Source organism: Plectropomus leopardus, chromosome 14, assembly GCF_026936395.1.
Source record: "Plectropomus leopardus strain MGB_pleo_1.0 chromosome 14, ASM2693639v1, whole genome shotgun sequence".
NCBI classification, from domain to species: Eukaryota; Metazoa; Chordata; class Actinopteri; order Perciformes; family Serranidae; genus Plectropomus; species Plectropomus leopardus.
Window position 1 is genome coordinate 21,049,237 of NC_142189.1, and position 15,039 is coordinate 21,064,275.

At 43.4% G+C, this 15,039-nt stretch overlaps 1 protein-coding gene across 9 annotated transcripts in view; it reads right to left on the bottom strand.

Annotated features, from left to right (window-relative positions):
- Positions 1-15,039, bottom strand: part of LOC121953328 (ryanodine receptor 3) — a 138,139-nt gene that overhangs the window by 83,055 nt on the left and 40,045 nt on the right. For all 9 annotated transcript variants that reach the window (XM_088087647.1, XM_088087643.1, XM_088087646.1 and 6 more), the window contains 12 exons: positions 14,747-14,840; positions 13,813-13,887; positions 13,094-13,250; positions 12,301-12,465; positions 11,756-11,877; positions 10,657-10,837; positions 9,095-9,230; positions 7,298-7,393; positions 6,888-7,006; positions 4,344-4,477; positions 2,934-3,175; positions 2,492-2,684 (listed from right to left, as the gene is read on the bottom strand). In XM_088087647.1, coding sequence (XP_087943773.1) covers positions 2,492-2,684; positions 2,934-3,175; positions 4,344-4,477; positions 6,888-7,006; positions 7,298-7,393; positions 9,095-9,230; positions 10,657-10,837; positions 11,756-11,877; positions 12,301-12,465; positions 13,094-13,250; positions 13,813-13,887; positions 14,747-14,840 — 1,714 coding nt within the window. The remainder of the gene's footprint in view (positions 1-2,491; positions 2,685-2,933; positions 3,176-4,343; positions 4,478-6,887; positions 7,007-7,297; positions 7,394-9,094; positions 9,231-10,656; positions 10,838-11,755; positions 11,878-12,300; positions 12,466-13,093; positions 13,251-13,812; positions 13,888-14,746; positions 14,841-15,039) is intronic.

Below are 15,039 nucleotides of genomic sequence, written 5' to 3' on the forward strand. Positions count from 1 at the left end.
TACTAATGTTTCCTGTTTGCACTATCCCCTCTGCTGCTGTAATTTTGCAAATTTCCACGCTGTGGGACGAATAAAGGATTATCTTATCTCATCTTATTATTTTCACACTAAAATTCTAGATTAAAAAGAAGTCAATGATTTAAAAAGTGTGTGTAAATATAAATTATAATCATAATTGATAATCAGACAGCTATTAATGAAAGCATCCAGTGAAAAGAAAACCCACCAGCTTAATGCAACCGTTTTTCTCCTCTAAATCCACTTCAATCAGTTCCACCCTCTGCTCTAACAGGGACAAGTTTAGCTCAGAGACAGAAAAAAAAACCCCAAAAAACGTCGCAGGCCATCACTGTGAAGAGGCTCTCCAGAGGCCGCCGAAAATAGCTACTCAAGTAGTAGTGGTGACGCAACCGAGCCCATTCTGACTGCAGCCCTCAATTATTGAGGAGTAAAGATGTACGCCTGTCATTTTCTGGCACGTTCAAATCCGTGGAGATATTCACCCCGTTCAGTGGGTCAGATTCAAGTACAAGCTTGGAGCTGTCGTTACCCACACAGAAGTGGTTAGAAGGTGGCTCTTTCCATATGAATTGCTGAACGATAAGACTAAACGAAACTTTCGGCAGCCGCTGAATGGATTGACATAAATTTGGTATGGACATCCGTGTTCCCTCTGGAAAAACTGTGATGAACTTTGGTCAACAGCCACATGTTTGCACTGTCATTGTGTGCATGCAGCAGGCATATACTGTAGCTCAAGCACCGCTGTGCCTAAGTACAGGCTCACAGAGCATGGCTGGAGGTCATCCCTCTGTTCCCAAAAACCTTATCTTATCGAGCATTGTGTTAAGTATCGAGCATGTGTCTTTTGATGAAAACCAATGTTGTTAGAGATTGGTAAATGATATCTTCACAGCTGAAATAGCAGAAACACAAATGGAGTTGAACGTTTTACATCAGTCTGAATGGTAAAATTTTGTTCAGCCACTCTGGAGAAACTGTATCAATAATTAAAGTCAAGAAAACTGTCCTGCCTGCAAATATCACAACGTAGGTTTCAAAGAGTAAAACATCAGCAGGTTATGAGCTATGAGTTGGTGATTTCAACATATTGACCCAGGACAAAAACACTGGTGGGAATATAAAACCCTTTGAAAGGTTTCCTAGGTGTGTTACATTGTGAGAATATTGAGCTGGGGAACATAAGACCCTAGGAACATAGATACACTCCCCATGGCTGCAGACTTCTTCACTGATGAAATAAAGTCTTAACAGCCACAGAGGATATATTTCCCCTATACTTTCCATCATCATTAAAAGGCAACGATATGCTGCACTTTTAGGAAAAATACCGTAAAACTTCAAATATCAGCCTAGTCCCAATTAAACACCCAGTCCCTTTTACTAGCTCAAAGTGGCTGCACATTTTGACAAAGAAACACCTGTCTCAAGTAGAGGTCGGGCCAGGTTGCCATGCAGTTAATTTTTTAGAAGTTCTTAGAGTGTATAGAACTGTTGGCTACTCACTGGAGCTAACATTAATTAGCTGCTTAGATCACACAGACAAATATAAATGCTTCATGGACATGCTACACATTATTAGCTTGGTAAGATTCTCTACAATTCAGTCATTAGCTACATTTTACTGAAACCACGAGCACCAAAGAAGACAGTAACACTGTCATAGTAAACAAAACAGACACAAAAAGAGGTTTAAATAAAAAAAATATGATTGTATTTCCCATCTTTGCTCAGCAATTTTGCATTACAGTAAATAAAAGCCTTTCTGATATAGACACTGGTTCCAAATATAAACGTGTTTAGTGGTTTATGCAAATAATAGCCCAGGATATTAATTAAAATTTTACGGAAGTCGAGTCCAACCTGATTCTTCTCAAAACAAAACTTACTGAGTCACGCACGACTTTCAGTTCCCTTTCCGCGGCTCATATCTGTCAGGTACACGACATTACTTTTAGAGAATTCATTTTCATCAAGTAACAAGAACTGAATTCACTTTCCAATGGCTTACATGACCAAATGAAATCAGAGCAGCCTCTTAGTGTCGAGTGTCTTCGGGCTACAGGGGGAGAAAGCTGTTAATGCAAAACACTGCTTTGCTGTACAGTCAGAGTCGATCATGGAATCATGGGAAAACTGCTGGAGCTTGAAATTCAATTTTAAAGTCTTGTCAATCACACTATCTGTTGTCACCATGGCAACAGAGCAGAATCCAAAGCCAGTCTATTTTACCTGTGTCCAATCTCAAGGCTTTGAGGATTAATGAATTTGGACCAGACTGAGTGGGTGCATTAGACGGATTTCATGCAGGGCAGTGTTTGTGTGAGTGTGCACAATATATATCTATATTTTTCTTCGGCTTGTCCGCATCATCTGCCCATGTTTCTGTGTGCAGCTCATTCATCATCGCCGAATGTCAGGGAGAGTGTTCGACTCAGACAAAACGCAGGAAAAACAAATAAACACTCACTTGACCCCTGCAGAGAAGCTGACGACAGGGAAGAAGAGCCCGTCGGTGTTGAAATTTTCGAACATGCCCTGGACGGGTTGTCCGTTGATCCTGAACGAGATGCTAGGGGCTCCCAGGTCCAGACAGCAGCTCACCACATCCTCTGAGGTCAGGATGTGCTGATTCATGGACGCAACCGCCCGCGGGATACGACCTGTTCAGGACACACAACGTCATGTGAAATACGACCCAGTGAGTGATGCTGGCACAGAACACATCTCTCACACACACACGCAAGACTGAACACACGAATTTGTACACACGATTACACACTCTGGGCAAGGAGATCATCCCTGCAGGGCACTGATCCTGTCTAGACACAACCTGGCTGTAGCCCATTGTTAGCTTATTATGATATCATATGAGTAATGCACAAACACTGAATTTTCTCGACCCCACTGACCTGACCAGAGGTGGAGTCCGTCAAAACCATACGAGTAGAGGTCGTCTCCAACTCCATTTCCTCCCCATCCCTCTCCTCCCCCAGGATAGGGAGCATAACCTTTAGTATTGGCCCAGCCCACCCTCAGATGGGAGGGCTCGCTGGTCACAAAGTGGTCCACCTGGTCAATCATCAGCTCGTAGTACCACTTCTTATACTGAGCCGAGCCCTCGCTCACCCCCAGGAAGATGTTCGGTCTCATACTGGCGATGAAGTGAAACATGAAACCATTAGTTATCCCTCGGAGGGAGTGAGATATCCTCATAATATCTTGTTTTTTTTCTGAAAACTAATGAAAAAGTCTGCCCTTAGGATGAGTTAATTCAATTTGCTTCTAATGTATTTTGTTCGGGAAGTTCCTTAAAAGTGACAATATGAATGCAGAGCAGAGCAGATCACTTCAACAGTGTCAAGAGAATGATCCAAAGAGATTTGTGAAGTTCAGTTTTAAAGTTAAAATGATCTCACCAGCTGAGATAGCAGGAGATTTAAAGGCCAGGTACAATCTCAGCGTGCTTCACTGTCCAAACTATCACGTCATGGTTGAGCGTACATGGTCCACAGTCCAATTTATAAACCATGTTGTAAGGTGTGCACGGTGTATGCTCGACATGTAGTCTTAGATGTGTACATTGTAAACTCAATTACACGGTCCACAGACTGGAGGGCTGAATGTACACACACCCACAGAGATTGGTCTGGAGCCGGTTACATCAGATAAAATCAAAGTCATTGTAACATGGGCATTTGGGTAGAGATTTACATATCATTAAATTAAATCTACTTGCATCATACAGGCTAGGTCATACATTAAAAAAAGAGTTGTTACTAAATATTTACACTCATTAACTACCAGATGTAGCTTACTTGGGTTTCCATCCATTTAACCACTTTTTAGAAAATGCGTAAAAGAAAATGCAAATTTATGCAATTTTCCATGGATTGCTGTATGCGAATATTGGGATTTGGTTCATCCAGACAGGCAGCAGGTCGCGCTAATTGTTTAGTGATTACACCAATGCAGAAGAATAAGGTGCAAACTGATGACATACTTAAAAGTCTGCCAGTTAAACCAAAATTCAATGGAAAAATCCCATAGGCTCTTTGACGAGGGAACCAGGGTGGCATTAGCTTCCAGGTTGGAATACGGAAAAATGTCAACCCTGGGGCACTCTATTACAGTGTAATCTTATTTGGAAAATAGTTTGAAAGTAGTTGATAGTTATAAAGAACTCTAGAAATACCCTTACCAACAGCCAGCACAACTCAAAGACTAGTGCTTAAATCACTTGGTGACAAATAAATGCAATTTTGAAAAGTAGATTAATTTGAAAAAAGCATGAAAGGAGACATGCTGAGTGGCTTTCTAACCTCTGGACATCATTGACCAGCTGGGTTTGAAGCAGCAGATCTCTCTTGGGCAGCAAATGATCACAGATAAGGTTCTGATTGGTTCGCACAGCCACGCCGTTACACACACACAGCGAGCAGAGCACATCCAGAATCTAAAACAGAAAGTGGAGGCAGCAGGGAAGAAAATAAGCAACAATACTGAAAGGAAGAGACCAACATAGCTGATGTCACACTGACCTTATTTTCCCCTTTAAACCCTGGATATGACTCTATCATTTTCCAGAAATTACTTATTATCTCTGTCCCCATCACTGTCCAGGTTGCCACTCTAGGGACAGACTCTTTCCATGCAACCACTGCATAATTACTCAGAGATGCTTATTGGGGGCAAAACATGTCCAATAATATCCCTTTGATGTTAGCTTAACAAAGCCATAGAATTAAATGGGCTGGAAAGCTCAGCCAGGGGCGACAGGCCAGAGCACCTCTGCTTTATCAATGGACCCTTTCTCCTGCTTCCAGAGCTAAATTATACACTCAGGTTGATTTATGACCCCGGCCAGCTGACTCCCTGCTCCTGATCTCATTTCACTGTTAACCTGATTGATTCATGATGGGGACGCTCTGCAACCAAACCCCCAGGAAGCACCTGTCAGAGACAGAAGTTTGTGTTCTGGTAGAAGGTAAGCACAATGAATTAGCAGCTGCAGACAAGAAGAGGTGACAAAGAGGCCCAAAGGGAACTGTTATGGAAATGAATGAGCATCCAGTCAAGCATTTTGGGGAGCCTAATGAGGAAAGAACTGGAGATGGCTGGATGTGAGATAAACAGGCACTTTACGTGATTGTTGTGTGCTTTCTTGCTTGACTAAAAGATTTTGACAACATCCGAGCTACTGGAGATATTTCAGTATTTCAACTATGTCATCGTTAGTGTATAATCACCTGAAACTAAGAATGTTTGTGTTTTCGTTACATTAGAATGAGCTGATTATATCTACATAAGCGGTTTCTCTCTATGGTGTCTGTCATGTTGTTCTATAGTAGCCCAGAACCGACAAAAAACGTTTCCAACTCCTGTTAGGCTTTTAGTGAAGAAAAAGAAAAAAGAAAAAACAATAACAGTTGGTTGGTAAAAAAAAGAGGACAAAAAATAAATAAATATTTACACTAAAGATGCATAAAATTGCGACATACAGTTACAATACAAAAGACAAAAAGACACAAAAGTAACATATCAAGGTTACATACAACACACAACTGTAGAACGTGCAATTAAGATGTGCAATTTTACAATTGCAGCGTGATTTCCCCCTGGTGTTCCCACCACTGATGTTTTGCAGGCATTTAAAAACCAGTTGAGGGAGGAGAATTTTAGAAAATTATCAAAACTGAACAAATTATACTGCTTCAGTGTGTACGTTTGATACCACTTTATCGCAGCCTGTTAGCTTAACAGTAAGTTTAGTTTAATGGAAATGAGGGGAGCAGCTAGTCTGGCTCTCTCCAAATTTGATAACAAAATCCTCCTCCCAGCATCTCTAAAGCTCACTAACCTATGTGTTACATCTCAGCTCTTTAATCTGTACAATAACTCATAAACAACATGTTGAGACTGAACATGGGGCTATGTGCCAGACTACTTCTTTGTCAGGAGTATTGACAGTATGGTAAATATAGACAAGATGACAGCTCCGCAAAAGTGAAGCCAAAACATTTCAGACACCCCCTGGTGGCAGGCTGCAGTATAGGTCATAAACCCTGCATCCTTCATGTTAGCTAATGAGACATGAGCCAAACTAAAAAAATCATAGTACATGTCGAATACATTTGTCCTAAAGATAGTTGATGTCAATTTAGGTAGGTCTTACCTGAAATCACACTGATGTTTGCTCAAGTGTTCATTGTTCTGACATGTTTGGGTTTAATTAACTATTTACTGCCATAAAAACTGGCTTTGACATCATGACTGACAGCTGTGTGTGCCGATCAGTGTGCTCACAGTCAATGGCACTGCTCGTGATTGGTTTGGACAGGCTTCGTTTAAAAACATTGTGGGTTAATGGAGATGCGTTGTTCGTTTTTTTTTTAAGAACAGTTGCCGGGCAATCAGCAGAGACTCCAGGAAGCTACTGGTCTCAACTAATATTTACACAGGTGTTGGTATAGATTTTGCTACCTTTGGACATAGCCAAGCTAGCTTTTTTCCCTTCTGTCCAGTCTTTAGGCTAAGATAAGCTAAGTAGCAGCGGGCTCCAGCAGCATATTTTCCTTACAGATGAAAGTATGGTATAGATCTTTTCAACTGACTCAGCAAGAAAGCAAAAGAAAGCAAAATGTCAAACTATTCCTTTAAGATTATATTCCATTGTTTTATCGCCTCATCCTAATGCAGTTTCCACCCACTGTACAGCCTTTATGTGGTTTATTTTCACCATCTTTATTCTTCACCTGGGCTCATTCAACATTCTCCTCGAGCCCTGATGTGTCACTATATTACATCACAGCAGAGATGGTACCCCAGATTAACAATTGACTGTTAAAGCACGACTTGCTGCTCACCTTGTGGTTGCGTCCGTGCTTGTAGAGCAGTGATATGATGGACTTGATGTGTCCTCTCTGGATGATGTTAAGGGCCTCGGGGCTCTCGATTAGAATGCAGTGCAGAACTTCCAGGATGCCTGCACAGCCGCAAATTCATCAATTAGTTAACACCCACAGAAGAGAAAGACACACCAGAGGACACACGTCAAAGAGATATCCAGTCTGCATAGATTAACAGAGTACCCTGCTGGTACATTCTTAATCATACATTTAAAAAGTACCTATATAAATTCTAAGCAAGCAGTGTCATCTCTTTACATCCTTTAAGACTCATGTCCGTGTCGATACTGCTGTTAAAGGAAAGCTTTGTGTTGCAACTTGTCTCACAATGGCGGCTCAGTGTCTTATGAGAATGATAATGAGCATACCTGAAGACGACTCCAGTCTCTCCAGCTTGCTCACCAGCCAGTCCAAGTTGTTGGAGAACTGGGTGCAGTTGTTTCTGTTCCCTCGAATTAACGCAGCTGCAGGACACAAGGAAAGTGTGCCTGAGTCAAATTTTACAGGAACAAAAACAGTGTTTTTGTCCAAAGTGGATTGATGGATCCCCTTTAGTGCAGCAGCAAAAACAATGTCATCCAAAGGTGGACACCTCAAATAAGCCAAGGAAGGCTCTGCTTTGACACCCTAATACATATTAATTTGGAAGATGCTTAAGATAGAGGGAGGGAATGACACAAGGAGAGAAAAGACAAGTGGACAAACACACCCACGTATGTCCTAGTTAAAAAAAAAAAAAAAAAAAAAGACAGGGTCACCCAACGCAGACAGACAGGGAAGAAAGGAGGGAGGCGTCCCAAATCCACTTAACGCTGCGCCAGAGCAGGTGTGTGAAGGAGCGAACGGGGGAAGAGAGAGACGTGGCTGGAAATCTAATACAAACCAGGAGGGGGAAATCAGTGTAAATAAGAGTGTGAAGGACACACTTGGAGGGCAGCAGGGTTTTGGTGTTGCAGCACGAAAGATAATTTTTACATATTCTCTTTTCAGGAACGTGAGATATCCAAGAAGAAAATCTTGCATTGCATGCTCGCAAATGCATCTTTGATGTCACCACCAGTGAAGGAAATGTTCCAGCCAAACATTTCATCATCAGACGCAGCAGTAGACAGCAGACAGAGAAGGGGAGCAAGAAATACATATTTTCTCCTGCCAGATCACTTTAGTGAGATACTTCTATGTCTGACAGAGCATATGGTAGCAGTACAAGAGGTTAAAGTGATTTTGCAAAGGCATGGCTGATGACATTGTGCTATAGGAGCACAAAGAGCACAGCCAGAACAAGGACATGAAACAGAAAACCGCACAGTGATGAGGACTGACATTCAGTGGCTAAAAGGCCATCTGGCCAACAGGGGACACCCAAAATTTTGAGTGTGATGACTGATGTTGTTGTGCCAATGCTCTGGAAGAGCATAACATAAACTGGGAAGCTCTTTGGTATTCAGGGAGCTAAATGCCATCAAGTCTTTTCTCCCAAAAAATGTGAGAATGTGCGTGAGTGTTGGAGATGGGGTAATTACTGTATGGTATGGTGTGTGTGTGTGTGTGTGTGTGTGTGTGTGTGTGTGTGTGTGTGTGTGTGTGTGTGTGTATAAACCTAGATTCTGGCATCCTCACAATTTCAGGGTTCCAACACAATTGACTTATGGACAAAACTTTTCTATGACTTTTAAAGGAACCCACATTTTTTGTATTCTTGCCCCACTTGCCAGGCATCTTCAATAATATCAGATTCAAACTCTTTTCAAACTTAAGCTAACTGGCGTACATAAAGGGAGGGTCAGAATGTGGGAAGAAAATGAAAAAACGTGACAGGAAACAAAATGTCACACACACAGCAAAGTTAAATCGACATTTTTTTTTTTTTACAAATACCGTGACTTTTCCAGGCCTGGAAAATGTTTTAGTGAAAATCCATGACTTTTCAGCAATTTTTTTCATGACTGTGTTAACCCTGGAATTCAATCCTCCACTTTGAGGCATCTCTAAATTACTTGTTAAACACCAGGTCAGCAAACTTCTTCATTGCCACTGTAGCCACTTTATCTTCAAACAATGACTCCCGTCTCTGTGGTTGATTACAGTCAAGGATTGGTACAAGTGTGTACATGTGTTTGTTTGCACGTGTGTGTGTGTGTGTTTGTGGTAGACCAGTTTCTTACCAAGCAGCTCATATAGCAGGTTGAGAATGTCTTTCCAGGCTGCTCCGGCCTCTGACCCTGCGCACTCCCCAAAGTGGGCTGCACTGTTGTAGACGTTCAGACGGTCGATACAGTTTGACACCAGAGTCAGCATGCCCTGAGAAATACACAGTAATCAAACACATCAACATCACATAACCACATGAAAACAATCCCATAAAAACACATTTCGTATCAATAACTAAGCTCTCATTAGCATGACAATGAAATTTGATGAGCTCTTTTTCTGCAGCATTCATTTACTCGACTATCCTGAACGCAGCCTGATGGCCCTCACCTGTCCCATTTGGTGGTTGTGTCATGGTGATTTATACCACAGAGAAATATCTATAGTGATCAGATATGCTAAATGGGCACCGTGAAAAGACAAAATGGAAAATGCAGATGATTTATAATGCCATGTAAAATCATGAGTCAGCTGTCTACACTGACAAATTGACCTTCTAAATGTAATGCATTAGGGGTGGGACGGAGATGTGTCGCTATCATAGAAAGACAGGTAAATAAGCTGAAAGATGAATTGCTGAAATATACATAATTTGATGATATTTACATCACCAGAAATGCACATATATATCAGTTAGCTCATTTGCATTCATGAATGCTGGCATGAGGATATGATGACGCATTGTTTTGGGCCGGTAAGCATTAAAGGGACAGTTCACCCCCAAATAAAAAATACACATTTTTCCTCTCACCTGTAGTGGTATACATGAGTCTATATTGTTTTGGTGTAAGCTGCTGAGTGCTAGAGATATCCGTCATAGAGGTGTCTGCCTACTCTCCAACATAATGGAACTAGATGGCAGTCAGAATATATTATGTAACTATTTTCTTTCTGCTAAACTGCAGCCGCCAACCTTATCGCCATGCAGAGGGAAGCTAACGTCTATTCACAGAAGAGGGGCTCATACTCATGAAAAGATGTAAACATCAAATGTTCCTTTATATGGAGACTAGGCAGACATCTCTACAGCCGATATCTCCAACACTCGACAACTCACACCAAAGCCATCTAGACTGATATATGGCACTACAGGTAAGAGGAAAAATATGTACTTCTGATTTTGGGGGGAACTGTCCCTTTAAGGGGAGTACAGACACTTGACATCATAGGCCCCCTCAGTAAGGCAGCTGACATTTCGTAATTGATGAAAGCAATTTAGATCCTAGAGGCTTAACAGAAAGCCTCAGTGCACTCGTGCCAGCCTCAGGAAAACTTATAACACCAGAACTGCTGACACCTTCGAATGCAATGCCTCCAAATACAAGATGGCATTGAAACACACCACAAAGAATCAATTGCATTCGCCTTTCACATACTTTGTCTTTTGCAAGTTTGCCGCTGCTCTCGGCTCACTCATACGTGCAGTCACTTACTAAAATTGCCTCAATCACAAGTCAAGCTCTTTACTCCAGGGGGCTTTTAATATTTTGCTGCACTGCGGAACAGCTCACTGTGTTATTAATTGATATTTCATGGACTGTCGGTTTGCTGCGCCTTCCTTTATGGTGACACTCACTTCCTGTTTGAATAGGTTCTGGCGGTTCTTGAGGGAGCGCAGCTTGATCTGCCTCTCTTCATGCTCCAGCTCAGCGTCAGGGAGCTGGAAATAGGTGATGAGGTCATTGAGGGTTTGGAGGACCTCCTCGACAGGCAGCGCGACCAGTGCTCTATTCTTAACACCCAGACAATCCAGGTCTCTGGGAGGGAGAGACAGATTGGGCACAACAACGTCAGCACACAAATAACCTCTCATTACAGACATGACAGCAGTCCCCACTTATGTTTGCGATCATGTATAGCTTTCAAAATACGCCCATTCATCATAATAACCTCCTGGTAAAGACACTCTAATTTGGGAGGTTGAGCAGACATGCGGAGTGGCTGTGATGACTAACACAATGTTTAGCCCACAGGTTCATCCATGCTGAAATGCTGATTTCCGCTGGCCTGCTAAAAATAGCTCCTGTCGTACTTGTGGGAGGGGTGCGGGGAGATGTATGTGTCACAGCCGCAGGGGAGGCTGACAGACTCTCACATGTTCCCGCCATGAGTGGCCCACGAGCCCGACCCAGGGGACAAGTAGGCCGTTTGATAACAAATAAGGGCACTGGAAGCATCCACTTACGTGCTCGGCGGCTCCCTTTTTCATAGCTGGCAGTGCATAGCCGTGACGCCGCTGCAATGTTTGCCATTTGGAAACGCATGACTGGACCACTGAGTGAGCTGTCTGGGGCTTTGGCACCCCACTCAGTCAAAACTCACAGGCCCAGAGCTTACCTCTCCACTGGGTGCGTTCACAATCTGGAGGGACGTTGCATCACATTTGTGTGGACTGTGTAAGAGTCTGCGGGGCTTTGAGATGTCAGGTTTTTAGGCTTCATCTGAAATTTGGTGATGTGGAGACATTGGCGACTCTTTGTTTTATCATCTCTATTAATTAGGCTCCACCATCATCAGCGTGGCACTTACGCAACTTGTACCAATGACAGGGCATTTTGCACATTACCGTTATAACGTGGCTCGAGACAAATGTGAGCTTTAATTTGGTTTAATTGAGCAATTTGTGCGATCACGTCACGGCATGCATTTGTGAGGAACAGCTACTGCAAGCATACCTGATAAATCGGTTAAAGAGTAACGTGGTGTTACGGATGATTCGTGCGGCACGGGACTCCTCGTGCTGACAGCGCTGCAGGGTCAACCCGTCATCCATGTGACCTTCCGAATGCAGGCATGCCTTGAGAGGGCATGACAGGAAGAGACAGAGTGTGAGACATTACAATGAGACGATAGAGGAAAAAGACCAAAAAAAGGAATTTAATGGAGCGAAAGTGTCAAGCCATCGTCAGCCAGCACTGAGCCACAATGTCTGGAACACAGGTGCTGACACTACAGGCTATCTGGCTGTGTTTACACGGAGGACACATTGTCACACACATAATCGCGCGCACACTTCCATCACTTCTGCCACAATAGCCAAGGGACATGGTTTATATTTAGTGCAGGCAGAGATATGAACTAATAGACAATAATCTTGACTCAATCAACTCATTACCCTCAAAATAATTATCCGCTCCAAGGAATCTCTTTTATTTATTAATTTTGTTTGTTTTTGTATGTGCTTTGCATCTCAACGGTGCTTGTGTTTGCCTCCACTCACTCGTCTCTTGAGGGGACCCAGACGGGCAGATTTGACATCAGGTGCCTGGTAGGAGAGCCAGAGTCCCGTGGCCACGTGCATGATGAAGCAGAGCGAGTCCCCATATTTAATCTCCGCCACCCCCATGCCCTCGATGTCCCGCTTGGGGCTCTGCTCCAGCTTCTCCTGCGCAGGGGGAGGAGAAAATGAACACGTCAAAGTTGTCAGTGCAGAACTCATGAGCAAACTGGCACAGAAAAATAAACGTGCACATTCAGACACAATGAATGTAGATCTGGTCTTAATCAACTACCAATCAAATGTCAACTGCATCTGCTGTTTATGGCTCTATCCATCACTGTGGGATGGTTGAATGTGTTGCTGTTAGGATCGGATATAGCTGTAACCCATAATTGACATCAGTGATAAACGACTTCACTTCTATGCCATAATACATGCTTTAAATCCACGTTGGACGGGTCACTAATTGGCTCACAATCACTGGCCATATATAGAAACTCCATTACACGAAGTAAGGCTAAATGGACGGTTCAGTCAGAGTCGGCAAGTTCAGCTAAATTAACCTCTATGGTGTAGCCTTCACTGGTCCGATAATTCTTGTAATTTTCATTGTCCTTGGAAAATGGTGATTTTCCAGTCCAAGGGAAGTGGGTGGTTCATTTGTGAAGGTTTGTAACTCTGTTCCACTGGCGTTTAATGAGCAAGTGTGCGGTTGATCCCAGGTCACCTTGAGGAACAGCAGGGAGTCAAGTGAACACACGATGTGCCCTTGTGTGCGTACGTGTGTCCTAACCTTCGAGGCTCTGAAGCAGAAGGCGGTAGCGATGGTGTCGGACCTCTCTCGGTCCTGCAGCACCAACCCCCTGTCGTCGGTCAGGGCTAAGTAGTGACCGGTGGTCAGGTGCCGCAGTCGGAAGGGCTGGCCCCAGCGGATGTGGCTCCCGCTCCAGCTGTCAAGGTCACAGCCACACATGGACATGAAGCAAACATAAAAGGAGAAAAAAAGGTGCATTTCATAAACCCTGGAAGCCTAATAGCTGCTAATTAGCTGATCTAAACAATGCCGCCAGCTGTTAATTATCTCGGTTGCCATGTGCTGGAAAAATTCGCAAATTGCTGAAAACATTTCTCTAATTATGCAGTTTTGTTTCTGTTCAGGAAATATGAAACAAATAAGGGGTCACAAACTTGATAAATGTGACAAACATTGATGACACAGGATTTGGAATGGACAAAGAAGAGGCTGCATCTCCGTGAGGCTGTAACATTGCCAGCATCAAAGACAAGACATAGAAAGTGAGAGTGACAGAAGAAGAGAAAGAGGAAAAAAGAGACAGAGAGGCCACAGTGCAGCGTTAAATCAGGAAGGGAGAAGAAGAAAAGGACAGACGGGTGTAGAGAGAAATAAATAGAGAGGAAACTGCAGATACAAAGAAACAGGTGGGATGGAAAAATAGGAGAATGATGGAACAAAATAGGTAGTGAGAAACAGGAAGATAAAATCCAACCCACCTGATTCGGAGCGGCTCCAGCCTCCACAAGGACCTGGCCTTGGCACCGGCTTTACCCGTCTCATAGTTGACTATCCTGGGGATGCCAGAGAAGCATGAGTGGGTTGTCTGTCTGTGGATGCTTTTAAACGTCTAGCCACCACTGATACTGTCAAGGTCATTCATCCTGGCTTAGATGAACACCACCTCTTTCCTCTCATTTGTCACGCTGATATTCACTGGGGAGGATGTGCATGTACACATAAACACTGGCTGTATTTACTCTGCCGTCTGCAGCATCACATCCTTCAAACGGAGACGTGTGCGCCCTGATAACCCACAGCTACACTGTCTATCAGCGATATGGGTGACTGGGTCCAGAGATAAAAGAAATCGCTCATCACCCCCTCGCTGACAGCTTGGAGTGTGTTTGATCTGCCCCAGAAAAATGTAAAGACCTCTAAAACAGCTTGCTCCTTCTGGTGAATTTCAAGGACAACAGTGGGAGAAAAAGCCAAAGCGGGAAAATTATATTCAATCCCGCCTCCATGTTTGCTGTGCGCTGTTCTAAAAATAGACACCATGTGGTTATGTGTGTTTGTGCCCAGGAGGAACACACATCTCCTGGCACCTGGCTGAATGTGAATGGGCCTTGCCCGCTGTTGTGACCCACTTTGAGCCCAGTGTGCCATTTTTTCCGTGGCCTACCTTATCTGTGTTGGCACTGAGCATCTATATTGTAGATAAAAATAACACAGCAGCCATTTTGGCTCCCCAGAGGGCTGAGAGTCATGCTGGTCAGAGGCATTTTTATGAAGGGAGATGGGAGCTGAGGAACCATAGGTAACTTATGGGTCAGTTTGCTTCTCGTGTGCTACATAACTGCCTTGGATTCACTACAGGGTGACACCTAAAGCTGCAGTGGAGTTTGCTCAACTGCTTGCTGTTTTTCGCACCTCTGCTGCTCTTCACTCTGGTCTGATCCTGGGATGGCGACCACCTCGTCATGTCCATGGAACAGCCGCATCACATGACCACCCAAAAGGTAGCCTATTGGAAGAGGAAGGACAGAAGATTCAGATATGGTGGCTCTAGTCTAGACATTTTGCTTCTACTGTGAATGCTTGCGATCTCGTGGATACGTACTAGAAACATGGACTATCTAGATCGCAAAGGTGGGTTGTAAATTTAGGGCGCACTTTTGCTTTTACAGGTTTTTCTGTGCTGCACTGGACCAATAAACACTCCT